This window comes from Dermacentor albipictus, chromosome 8 (assembly GCF_038994185.2).
Source record: "Dermacentor albipictus isolate Rhodes 1998 colony chromosome 8, USDA_Dalb.pri_finalv2, whole genome shotgun sequence".
Classification (NCBI taxonomy): Eukaryota; Metazoa; Arthropoda; class Arachnida; order Ixodida; family Ixodidae; genus Dermacentor; species Dermacentor albipictus.
The window spans coordinates 6,000,780-6,013,368 of NC_091828.1; the positions used below are offsets into that span (position 1 = coordinate 6,000,780).

A 12,589-nucleotide genomic window follows, 5' to 3' on the forward strand; every position below is an offset into this window, starting at 1 on the left:
GTGAAGAAGCTGAGCAAGGGTAACGGGCTGATAGTCGTTGGAGATTTTAATGCTCCTCATGTGGCCTGGGGTTATGCGGCCTCAAAGAAAAAAGGAGAAAACGTGCACAACGTAGCGCAACAACACCTCCTCACGCTACTCAACGACCCGCAGACACCCACGCGCATCGGCAACAGTGCATCTAGAAACACCAACCCCGACCTCACATTCGTACACGGACTCAAACAGTATGAGTGGAGCTGCATGGACGAGAATCTTGGTAGCGATCATTATATAGTGCAAACGATCATTCCGCACCACAAAGCAACGGTGAAGAAAGGAAAAGCCAATATCACGGACTAGCAGGCCTTTCGCAAAGATGAGAGCGCCATTAATGCGACGATAGACGACATAAAAATATGGATCAGAGGAGTCGTGGAAAGAGCCGAGAAGCATACGAGGACAATCCAGCTGTCGCAAATCACCCCCGCGGTCGACCCGCATTTACTCCACCTGTGGGAGGCGCAGGGGGGTCTCGCCAAACGCTGGCAGCGTAACAAGTGCAACCGGAAACTCAAAATTCGAATCTCTAAGCTGATCAAGGAAAGGCAAGAGTACTCTGAACAACTTGAATGAAAGAACTGGCGCGAAACATGTAACAAGCTTCAAGGTACCTTAAGCAGCAAGCGCACTTGGGCAGTGCTCAAGACTCTCCTATCAAAGAAAGAGAACAAGTACGCCGCAAAACAGAAAGTGCAGCGACTCATACACAACCACCCGGGGAAAGAGGAAGACATTATCAAAGAAGTGAAGGAGAAATTCCTCGGTACGGAGCGAAACATAACTGTAGATTCGCACTTCGACGAGTATCGAGGCAACCCAAATATAGGACTGGATCGGCCCTTCGCAGAAGCAGAAATCGAGAGGACCTTGAGCAAGCTCACCCGCAAGACGGCGCCGGGGTACGACAGAATAAACAACAAGACACTCCGGAACCTTGACGGACCCTCTGTAGACGCGCTCTTACAATACATCAACGAGTGCTGGCGACAAGGTAAAGTACCACCGGAATGGAGCACGCCGAGGTAACCATGATACCTAAACCCAACAAGCCCATCAGCGTGCAGAACCTTCGAGCTATATCCCTAACCTCGTGTGCTGGAAACTTCTACGAGCACATGGTGCACAACCGCATGATCGACTATCTCGAAGACAATGAACACGTCCCAAGCACTATGTTCGGATTTAGAGCTCACCTGTCCGCGCAAGACGTGTTGCTGCAAATCAAGGAAAAAGTAATCGACAAGCTGGACACGCACAGTAAAAGAGCCATCCTCGCACTTGACGGGAAAGGGGCTTTCGACAACGTGTCACACGAAGCCATACTGCAGCACCTCAACGTATATAACTGCGGCGAAAAAGTATATAATTACATCAAAGCTTTTCTGAAAGAACGGACAGCCACAGTGGGGATAGGCAACTTACGCTCTGAGAAATTCGACATACCACGAAAGGGAACGCCACAAGGCTGCGTCGTTTCGCCGATGCTATTCAATCTGGCGATGAGCTCACTACCCAGGCAACTGAAGCAAATAGAAGGGATTGGTCACGCAATATATGCTGATGACCTCACCATCTGGACTACGGGAGGGTCGACAGGTAAACAGCAAGACGCTCTGCAAGAAGCGGTTGAAACTACGGAAAAGTACCGGGAAGCATGTGGACTGACGTGCGCACCTGAAAAATCGGAGCTCTTTGTGCTACGAAAGCGCACACGAGGCCGACAACCGCAGCAGATACCAGACCCGGTAGAGAAGGTGGGAGGCATCATGATTCCACAGGTTATGACGCTCCGCATCCTCGGACTCCTGATTCAAAAGGACGGGGCCGGGGGAGCCGAGTTGGAAAAAAATTCAGAGAACAGTGCAACAAATAACCCACTTTATCAAAAGAGTGACGAGCAAAAGCCACTGACTCAAGGAAGGAGTCTGCACGAAAATGATACAAGCGCTCCTCACGAGCATCGTCACGTACGGGACTCCATACGTTGACATGAAGAACAGCCAACGAGACAACGTAAACGCCCTCATCAGAAAATCATACAAAATTGCCTTGGGTCTGTCCCCCTCCACGTCTACAGCGAAATTAATCAAAATGGGAGTCCACAACACGTGGGAAGAGCTCGTGCAGGCGCTCAACGTCAGCCAACTGGAGAGACTAAAGCTGACAAAGACGGGAAGAGCCCTGCTGCAAGATCTGGGCTACCAAGTCGAGGATGAAAGGCACCTACCTCAGCGTATCCCACACGAGATCAGAGACAAGCTACACATACGTACCATTCCCAGAAACATGCATCCCGAGTACGACAAGGAAATGAGGCAGGCGAGAATACAGGCGCTCATGCTCATACTTGAACGCACCAACAGCAAAGAAGAAAACGTTAGATATACGGATGCAGCTGCGTACAGTACCAACGACCGATTCGCAATCAGCGTGGTCGATGAGAAGGGCGAACAACTTACAGCCACATCCATACGTGCCACGGACGCGAGCACAGCGGAAGAGGTGGGCATAGCCCTGGCCATCGCAACGTGCAAGAAGGCCATGGTTACCGTGGTGACGGACTCGCAAGAAGCATACAGAAGGTATATGAACGGAAGGATTGGAAAGGGAGCACTTCAGGTCTTGAACAACACCAAGATAGAAGCAGCACAAATCCTCTGGACGCCGGGACATGAGTCTCTCACGGGGAACCAGGCGGCGCACGCCGCGGCTCGAGATCATGCACGCCGAGCCATCTCCAACGCGCAGAGAACACGTACCAACGACTGTGACGAGAATGATGAACGCATATCCAAGAAGTACTCGGATATCTTGGCGCAGTACAGGAAGCAGAGGCATCGCTACTCGCCCGCGCATAAGACGATGAGTAGGCACCAAGCGGTAACCTGGAGAAGACTACAGGCTGGAACCTACCCACACGGAACACTGCTGCACGCCATGTACCCGGCCATCTACGGGCGAGACTGCAAGTTCTGCCCACCGGACACGCCCAACACCTGCTTGGATGCAGGAATAATCGAGAAGCACCACCATCATCATCGCCACCAGGCGATAACATGCAGAAAGAGGCGGATTCAGAAGAAGAATGGGAAGACCAGTGGGAGGCTCTGCTGGTGACGCAAGACCCTGACAGCCAGCTGCGGTTGATCAACAGGGCTCGGGCGGCGGCAGCGAGCCATGGCTACCTGGACTGAGGAGGCCACCCACCTTTGAGCTCAAGAAGCCTGGTCTCACAATAAAGTTTATTTCTCTCTCTCTCTCTCAAGGATCGTACTTACTTCATTCCTTTATTGATTCCCCAAAAATTACCAAATCACCACATAATAATTTTGTGGGTTTCATGGAATTCATCAAAAGTGCAACGCAAGTATTGATATTAATATCTGGATTAACTTTTTATGTCTATTTGCAAAAAAAAAATATGTATAAGCTTTCCATGGTACTTTCGGCACGTTCATAGGTCTTACTCACTGAATAGTCCCTGCTCAGATGAGCACGCGTAGTCATTATTCTTTCTTGAAAGAATTAATTGTAGAAATTAATTGTACTGCTCTTGAAAATGTATAGCTTCCATATTATCTGCCAATATTTTAGGTCGACTGTACCGCGACATAAAAGAAGCAAAATTCCTAGAAAATACAAACGATGCTGTATTATCGCTGAAATTAAAGGCTGTTTTCCTCAACAGAGCAGTAAAAGCACGGATGAAATCATTTTCTTTCGACTTATAATCATGGAAACCGATGTAGACAATGTTAAATTTCTGTAATTGGTCATTCTTTTCTTGGGAGCACGGGGAATTTGGTGAGAGTACATAACCCCTGCGTTGTTGTTAAAAATGATCCGTAAATTAAGGACTATCTCGGCTTTATTTTCTGACTTGTTTTAAGCGCAGTCTCTGTTTCTTGTTTTTCACTATCACCACTCACGAACTTCAAATGGAGGTGAAAGTGATTCATTTTTGTTTTGCGTTTTGGCCGGCGTGTTTTTCTTTTCATATAGCTTTTTTTTCATTCAGAAGATATTTAATTATTCTACAATGATTGGGCTGTTGCTTTGAAACCTGAAATCTGTTTATGCAATAAATGTTGTTGCGGGACCTTGCCGTTTGCGGTGTATTCGTATTTCCTCAAATTGGCAGCAACTTTTTTTTCTTTGTACCTGTATTACATATTATGCTTCGTCATTCTGTTCTGTAGGCCTCGGTTGCTACTTGGTTGAACCTGTTAACCTTATGAAAGCATTATAGTATGTAGCGGATTTTAAAAACAGTGCTCCACATGCTAAGCAATAGTTGCCTGGGCCCCCACCAAGCTACTTTGCTACAGCTGTTGGCGTATGCAATTCTCTCAGAATTTCAGCATTCCTGTTCGAAAGAATTACGAATGTGAATTTCAACCAGCTGTCCACTCTGTTCTGCATAGTAGCAGCAGCGATGTCACCGTTTGCAGGCGGGTGCAAGAAAGAACGAATGCGGCCCAGAGCAAGTGTGCTGCTTCCACTTGATCGTGCGCACAGAGAAGACGGTGGAGACCCACTCCTACCTGTTTCCGCAGCCGGAACCCCAGAATGCACTCGCCCAGAAAGGGGAATTCCCGTGGCAGGTGTGTTTTGCATGTATGTGATGCTTTGGTAAAGAGCAAAGAGCATAACACATTGTTTATCTAAACAAAGCCAGTGTTCAGTAATTTATGCATCGTTAAGCCTGCTTTTTGCATGCATTCTTTTTTTCTACCTAATGATTTGGAAAACGACGTCCATGAAACTAAAGATAGCTTGTTACGGTAGATTTCGTAGCTGGAGCTATGCTGAAAATTTACATCTAGTTTCATTGGGGTAGAAGTTCCTAATTTTGACCGTTATTTATTGAAAACGCGCAAAAATAAAAGAACACTTCAAACCGACCTAGCTGCGTCAATAGGTTGGTGTCTGTGCGTAGTAAGAAGGGATTAAATTGAAGTGCACCGTATTATACAACCACCCTGCTTGAGATATCTAGCGGTTTCACGAGCTCTACGCTGATGCCTATCACTATCTATCACTGCACTACCTTCTAGTCAGTGAACATTGGTCCCCACTCTAATTATTCGCATTTAGTTCACAATACCGAAGTAATATTAACGACTCTGCTCAGCTCTTACTCATTATCCCTAAAGAGGCGTTATTTCGACAGGACATTGCTAATTTTTAAGCTTACCTGCATCCTAAATGGAAGAAATCCAGGGTTTAATGGAATACACTGTGGCGGGGAAGAGGCATGATGCAAAATAGAGAATGCGGACCCAGATAAGAAGAATTGAAAAATTGAAATGTGTTCCGGCGCCCATCTAGGAGCCACGAACGTCTTTTAATTTTTCGCATATTCTTCTTTTCTTGGCTGGCGTTCGCTTTTGTTCAACATCTGATATTGACGAGCGCATCTCTCCCTAGCATCTGCGCATAATGTCATATTTATTGTGCGTTTATCATGTGAACTAAACAAATGACAGCAGCGCATACGCTATTATCTCGAGCCATTTTCATTACCAATGCCCAGCTAAACGTTTTTCGGAAACTACGCGAAAGTTCATTATCGCACGTGTAACCTGCGGTGGCTAGAGAAGGCGCAGGAAGATGTGCACCTAAGGAAGATGTGCATCACAGCAAGTAGCGATAAAGACTAGCCAATTCTTCTTTTTAATAAAAAGTACCTGACATATGGCACTCGTGGCCATTGTTACGACTTTGCACCGCTGCACCACTATAACGACTTTGTGGTGGTCCCGTAGCGCTCGTCACCCGTTTCGTGACAGAGCATTGGTAGCGAAGACTCCGAGTCAGGCATCGGCGAGAACAACAAAAGGGACTTCATAAACTATATACAGGTCATTATACAGGACATGAACGGGTCGGCACTGGGGGCTAGAGCTCACAGCAAACGCGACTGTCCGCGCACGGCGACGTCCGGCGAAAACATCTCACTCCAGTCCAGAGCGGCACTCTGCTTTCGGTGGGTCGGCGGATCCGGTTTTCCAGGCGGCTCGTCGCGGCCTTATAATCCCCGAGAAACCATTGTCACTCAAAGGGCCCAATACAAAGCCAGCACTCGACGGTCGTCCCAGAGGTCAAACCAGCGACCGCGCTGGCCACCCGGTTCAAAGTTCGCGCGCGCGGTGATCTCCGGGCAAAAGCAGGTGTGGCGCCGGGCTGTCTGGCGCTTGGTGACACGTTCGAACACGTTGCTCGCCGATGCTTCTCCGCAGGACACCGCTGCCTCATGGCTCAGCATCTTGACTTGTCAAGGGAGAATTAGGGCGCTGTGTCTTTCGGCGCAGCCCTGCGTTTGTCCAAAGGGCGCTCGCACGATAAATTCTGCATCGTGCCGATTCGGAATCCGGGCTTGTGGTAATGGCACAACACCATGAAGTGTGAAAGTCATTACTCGTTCCTCGGCATCGTCATGTGGACAGCGCACAACGGAGCTTAATGAAAGTTTCTCCGGCAAAAGAAAGAAAGAACTCTATGTTTAGAGGGAGGTGCAAGCAAATATTTTGAGGAGTGTTCAAACTTTAGTTTTCATGCACAAAAATACGCCTTTTATAATATACAAGCCTTGAACAAAAGGTGAGCGAGACGGGAAGCACAAATAGCTTTCCAACAAAATCAGCAAATGGGAATGACATTGACAGTGGAAAACTAAAATAAATACACAATCACTATCCTATCCTAAATTGACATCCTAACCTCCGCTTTTCATCTCATTAGCAGAATGCAGAGATAAGAAAATGGCAGGCTTTCCTGTACCACATCACTAACCAAGCTGAAACGGTCACTGATGCAGAGAGTCTTTTATGGCTTATCGAAAACAACGTAAACCGCTGTGAAAAAATCTTGCCAAAATCCCTGCAAGCTATGCTGGTCTAGATTACGAATATCAGCAGCCTAAACCATATGACGAAGAGCTCAGAGAACATCGACAGATCTTGTCAAAGGTCTTCTCTCAGGTCGATGCACAGGTCTTCTCGATGGCTACTGACTCACACACACATCAAAAAGCCCATGATCGCACGCATCGGCAGTTGCAAAAATGAGGCAGAAAGCAATGGTAGGAATTCTGCACTTCACTAGCAACTCTAACACCTGAACAAAATGTATGACACGTTTTGCACTGCTTATGCAGGAAGGTGTCTCAAACAGGCATCGCAGACGAGTTTTGCCAGCTTTATGAATTCAGGAATATTCAGTGCTTTACCAAGGCACGTAATTAAACGCCCTGGTAAACCATCGAAGACACACGAATTCATAAATTTTGTGGATAGGGCAAAACAAAAGTGAACTCTTCCAGCAGGCGGGGCTACATTCCGAATGAGATTAGCCATTTTCACTGGATGAATGGAAGACCACACTTGCATCTGGTCATCAAAAGACGGTAGAAGCGCAGGGCAGAGTTACTTATGCTGCTTCGAAAAATTTTGGTTCGGTGAGCACCAATATTTTATGGAACATGCATAGAGATGCCTGGACAGCAGATTCTTTTTCTACATCTTGGCACATGTAAAGGTGGCTCACCTACGTCGACACTGTAAATCTCCGCTATCTGTGGAGTGAACTTGCGAGTCTTACGAGCTGTCTGTATAAGGTAATGGAGAAGGTGATAGATACGAGATTGCAGTGGTAGTCGGAATGCATCGTAGCAGTACTTGAAAGCATGGCAGGCTTCTGCAGGCGCTGTTGTGCAAGGGATGCTATATTAGATCTTGTCACATATGTACGAAACGGTGGTAGGATCACACCGTTGCTCTGTTTCTAGACATTTAGCGAGCACTTGACACAATGTGCAACGTAGAGGTGCTTTGTGGATCAACTGAATCAGTCATAGCAGGTGGAACACTTAGCTGAATCACAGAAATCACAGCAATAGAAAAACTTACATAACGCTGATGGCAAAAGTCAGGAACCACAAGGGAGGCAAGGTATTCCGCATGGAAGTGTACTCAATCCATTGCCTTTTAACTGTGTAATTGCTGAATTGACCCATATACTGTCTACTGCCTTGCAGCTGCCTCCACTGCAGGTGCCTTATGCATAGGGGCATCTGATACCGCGTCTTAGGGGTAATTATCGACCGCGACCTATCATGGAACCCGGAAGTTTCATACCTAAAGAAGAGGCTAATGACAATAATACATCTCAAATTTCTCGGTGGAAATCATGGGGCACATCGGTGTGGTCAATGCTGCAGCTTTATAGCACCTTGTTTCTCGGTTTCGCAAGGTACAGTCTTCCTGTGCTTGGTAACACCTGCAAGACAAACCTGCGTGTACTCCAAGGACTACAAGCTCAAAACCTAAGGACGTGTCCTGATCTTCCAAGATGTGCGTCTACAGCGACAATGATTGTCATAGCTCAAGATCACCCAATATCAACGTACTTGGCAACCGACGTTCTCAGGGCGCATATTCGGCACGTTGCCCGACTACTTTCTCACCATCTTGCCGCTCTACCCGCAGAAAGGCCACACGCAGCTTTCAGTCGTATAATTGTCGCCAATCGTACCTCACTGTCATCGAACCGCGTGCCTGCAACAAGACCATCCTCACCCTTTATGACGCCTGCACAGACCGGAAATACCTCTCCATCCCAGGAATCATGAAGAAAGCCAACATGCCATCGTTTGCCCTGAAGCAAGCCACATTAGAACTTTTACATGCGGTGCACAGTGGCCGCGGAAACGTTTAAATCGATGGCTCAGGCACATCTGCAAGTTCAGCTGCCGCTATGGTGATACCAACAAGATCCGTCAAAATACAGCTAAAATCATCATATGTAGCATCAACGACAGCTGCTGAACTGATAGCCCTGCGTGCGGCTCTTTATTTCATTCAGGAGGAACCACCTCATGCATGGTCAGTGTTCTGTGATTCCAAGGCAGCCCTGCAGAGTGTACTCTCACCACTGCGCCATGGATCACATGATCAGCTCGTCGCAGAGATCAGAGAAGTCCACCATCGCATAGTTGACGAAGTACACGATATAATATATCAGTGGCTGCCTAGTCACTGTAGAATACATGACAATGATCGCGCAGACGCAGCTGCCCGATCTGCCCATGACAGGGTCAACTGCGTTGCCATTCCTCTGTCGAGAGCCGACGCAGCGAAGAAACTTTCTGCACTTGCGCGTGGCTGACATTAGCTCAGCGGACTTCATCTGAGTTCACAAATGCACGCCATCATACCCTAGACCCTAATTTACAGCTTCGTCTTCCGCCCGAGCTTCCATGACGTGACTGCACCCTTCTAGTCTATCTATGGCTTGGAGTAGCATTTTCAAATGCGTACTCTTTTCTTATCGGAATGGCCAGCAGCCCACTTTGTGATTCTTGAGGTGCAACGAATCAACTGAGCACCTTCTTTGTCAGTGCTCTCGTTTCAACCCGCCAAGAGCAGCCCTCTCGGCCACCCTAGGCAAACTGCACAAGCGCCCAATGATCGAAAACAATATCCTTTGAAACTGGCGTACGCGAACATCAGCGCGATCCGCTATTAAGGTGGTGCTGCGGTACTTGAAAGAGGCGGGTCGTTTTGACAGATTGTGACTGTACACTGCGTCACGTAGGATTGTACGGTGACACTGTGTAAGACTAGGAACGTCTTTGCGGGCTGCGTGACAGTGCCCACAGAAACAGTTCGTGTGTACGTGCGTGTGTAGGTTTTTTTCCTTGTTTTTCAGTCCTTCTCTCTCTCATCTATCGCATCCCCTTGCCCCTCCCCAAGTACAGGGTAGCCAACTGGAGATAATCTCTGATTAACGTCCCTGTCTTTCCTTTGCCTTTCTCTCTCTCTCTCTCTCTGATACCGGTGCTCAGATTATATAGCAACACCCACAGGATAGCCCAAGTGATTATCAACGAGTTCTTAATAGCGTAAGTATGATCCTACCTAATAGAACAATGGCTGTTACTACTTTCACCTGGAAATACCTGCAAGAGGATTCAATTAAAACGTGGCTCTCTGGGCGTTGACGCTTTGTCACAGCACGTTTTTGGGAGTCGTTCTTGGTAGGCGGCTGTCATAGGCTCCGCACGTAAATGCAAAAGAAGAGAAAATAATTTCTCTTATCAACGTTCCTCGTCGCTTTATAGTATTCAGATGGAGCGACACAATGTCAGTTTTCTTACGCGTGCTCGCTGCGCAATTACTAGAAAAAGAGCTCTACTTCCTGTATCAGCGCTTAATTTACTATCTGCAAGGGCTGCCGAACGCCCGAGGTACTCTCAGGCATATATATAGGTGAGTACTTCGAGCATTTGCAAGCACGTTGGTTACTTCCGTGTATCAGCAGCCACGTTTTCGGACGCTAAGATTTGACAAAATATGTCAAGACTTTTTTTTGGTAGGTAAATGTACCAATCAACCTCTTTGTCAAGCCATTCATCTTCGAAACGCGTCCCGTTTCCGTAATAGTATAGCGCCCGAATCATCTGCCCGTTCATGAATATTGGCCACAAATGTTTCAAGTCCACCATGGCTACTCCCAATTTCAGACCGAAAATTGTCACTTCCATTTCCTGTCTAACTTGTTAGTGCGACATGCTAGTAATTGTAATAAAATATTTACGCTGTTGCACCTCTTCACAACACAGAGGGATCGCATTCAACTCTACACACATGGTTCGCGTAAGAATGGGAGCTCTGCATCATCGTTATAGAACGTTGATACAGAGCGAAGAACCTTTAGATAGCGTCACTTTACAACATCTATGACGGTAAAGCTTTGTGATATGCTTTCTGCATTACGCCTCGTATGTTGACCTCAGGAACATTTCGATGGTTTATCCTGAATGATCCGCAAACTTCGCTGTTGCGCATAAAGGAAACCAGCTTTCGAAAATAGAACAGGGCAGTATTACAAGAAGTACAAATGCTTAACCTACAGCAAAGAGTATTATCCTTGATATCATATTCCAATGGCTACCAAGTAATGACGAAATTACAGGGAACGTCATTGCAGATAATATGGCATGCGAAGCTTAGTAAAAAGAATTACAATATTGTCCCCTAGTAGTAACGGTGAGAACAAAGTATCAAAGCTGAGAATGACGAAACGTGTGTTAAATTTACTGGGCTAGCCTGTGTCCATAAAAACAGGCTGCACTCAAAGCACAAGGATAGCGGCGAACACAGTCTGCGATTGCCGGAATCTGATCAGCGGGTCAAGCGTGTTAACTTTGATGCATCACTCGTCGAAGGTTTCAGAGTAATCACTGGTGCAGGCACGTATTCCTGACAGAACTACACAATTCGCGTAGCACTTACATGCGAACCGATTATGCAAGATTTAGTGACAACAGACAACATCGATAGCATTCCAAAACTTCCGATACATGGAGAGGCGTCGTGCACTGAACGATAACTTTTGTTAGGCGGTGAAACGCGGTCAGCCGATAAAGGATACACGCTTCAATACACAACTCTTAAAAAAAGAAAAAAAAAAAACGTTGGCCTGATGCTACAAACACGAAAGCGAAAACAAAACCATAACAAAGAGAAAAAAAGACAACCAAATAAAAAAACTAATTCTCTAAGCCCGTAAGCGGGCGTAGAAAGTCTTAAGATGCACCAGGTGGATGACTTCATGTCGAACGTGGCGCCGCTGTGATTGCGAAATGCCATCTGGCACGACTGCATAGCCCAGTGCGCCAATAAGTCGGATAAACTTGCAAGGTCAGAAATAGCGTCTTAACAGTTTCTCGCTAAGCCTTCGTCGGCGTATCCGAATCGAGGCCTTAAACACGGTCGCCGGGCTGGTACTCGCCGTAGCATTGTCGAAGACTAGTGTCGGCTGTCGGTCCGCTGCTGGTTCTTGATGAGAAGGCGGGCGAGCTCTCGCACATCTTCGGCGCAGTGGAGATAGGCGGCGGTGACGAGATTCTCTTGGTCGGTGACTTGTGGCAACATCACGTCGAGAGTCATGGTACGCTTCCTGCCATAAACCAACTTCAACGGCGTGATCTGCGCTGTTTCTTGCACTGCCGCGTTGAAAAGAAAGGTTATGTATGGCAGGACAGCAACACACGTCTTGCGTTCGACGTCGACCTATATTGCGGGCTTGTTGCTAGCGTCTTGTTCAGCCGCTCCATAAGGTCATTCACTGGTGGTAGGCATTATCCTACTGTGGCTTGTCTGGCTGTATTACAAATTGGTTCGGGTATGCTCTGCGGTGAAGGCTGTTCCCCTGTCAGCGATGAGGACTTCTGGAGCACCACGTCGCAGGAAGATGCTCTGGACGAAGAATACAGCAACTTCGGCCCCACTACCTCTAGGTAGAACTTTCGTTTCGGCGTGGCGAGTTAGGTAGTCGGTAGCCACCATGATCCACTGGTTTCCGGATCTTTACGTAGGAAAGGGCCCCATCAAATCCATCCCGAAATTAGCAAGGCGCCTCTATCTGCGGTAGTAATCCCGCCGGCCTTGACGGTGGTATTTTGTGCTACTGGCAGTCTCGACATGTGTTGACGTAACGGGTGATGACGGCGGTTAGGCGCGGTCAATACTGTTGCTCTAGA

The 12,589-nt window shown here is 47.3% G+C and overlaps 1 protein-coding gene across 1 annotated transcript in view; it reads left to right on the forward strand.

Annotated features, from left to right (window-relative positions):
• Positions 1-12,589, forward strand: part of LOC135910451 (inactive CLIP domain-containing serine protease A3-like) — a 122,007-nt gene that overhangs the window by 40,467 nt on the left and 68,951 nt on the right. The window contains exon 3 of the mRNA XM_065442488.2: positions 4,494-4,646. Within this exon, the coding sequence (XP_065298560.1) occupies positions 4,494-4,646 (153 nt within the window). The remainder of the gene's footprint in view (positions 1-4,493; positions 4,647-12,589) is intronic.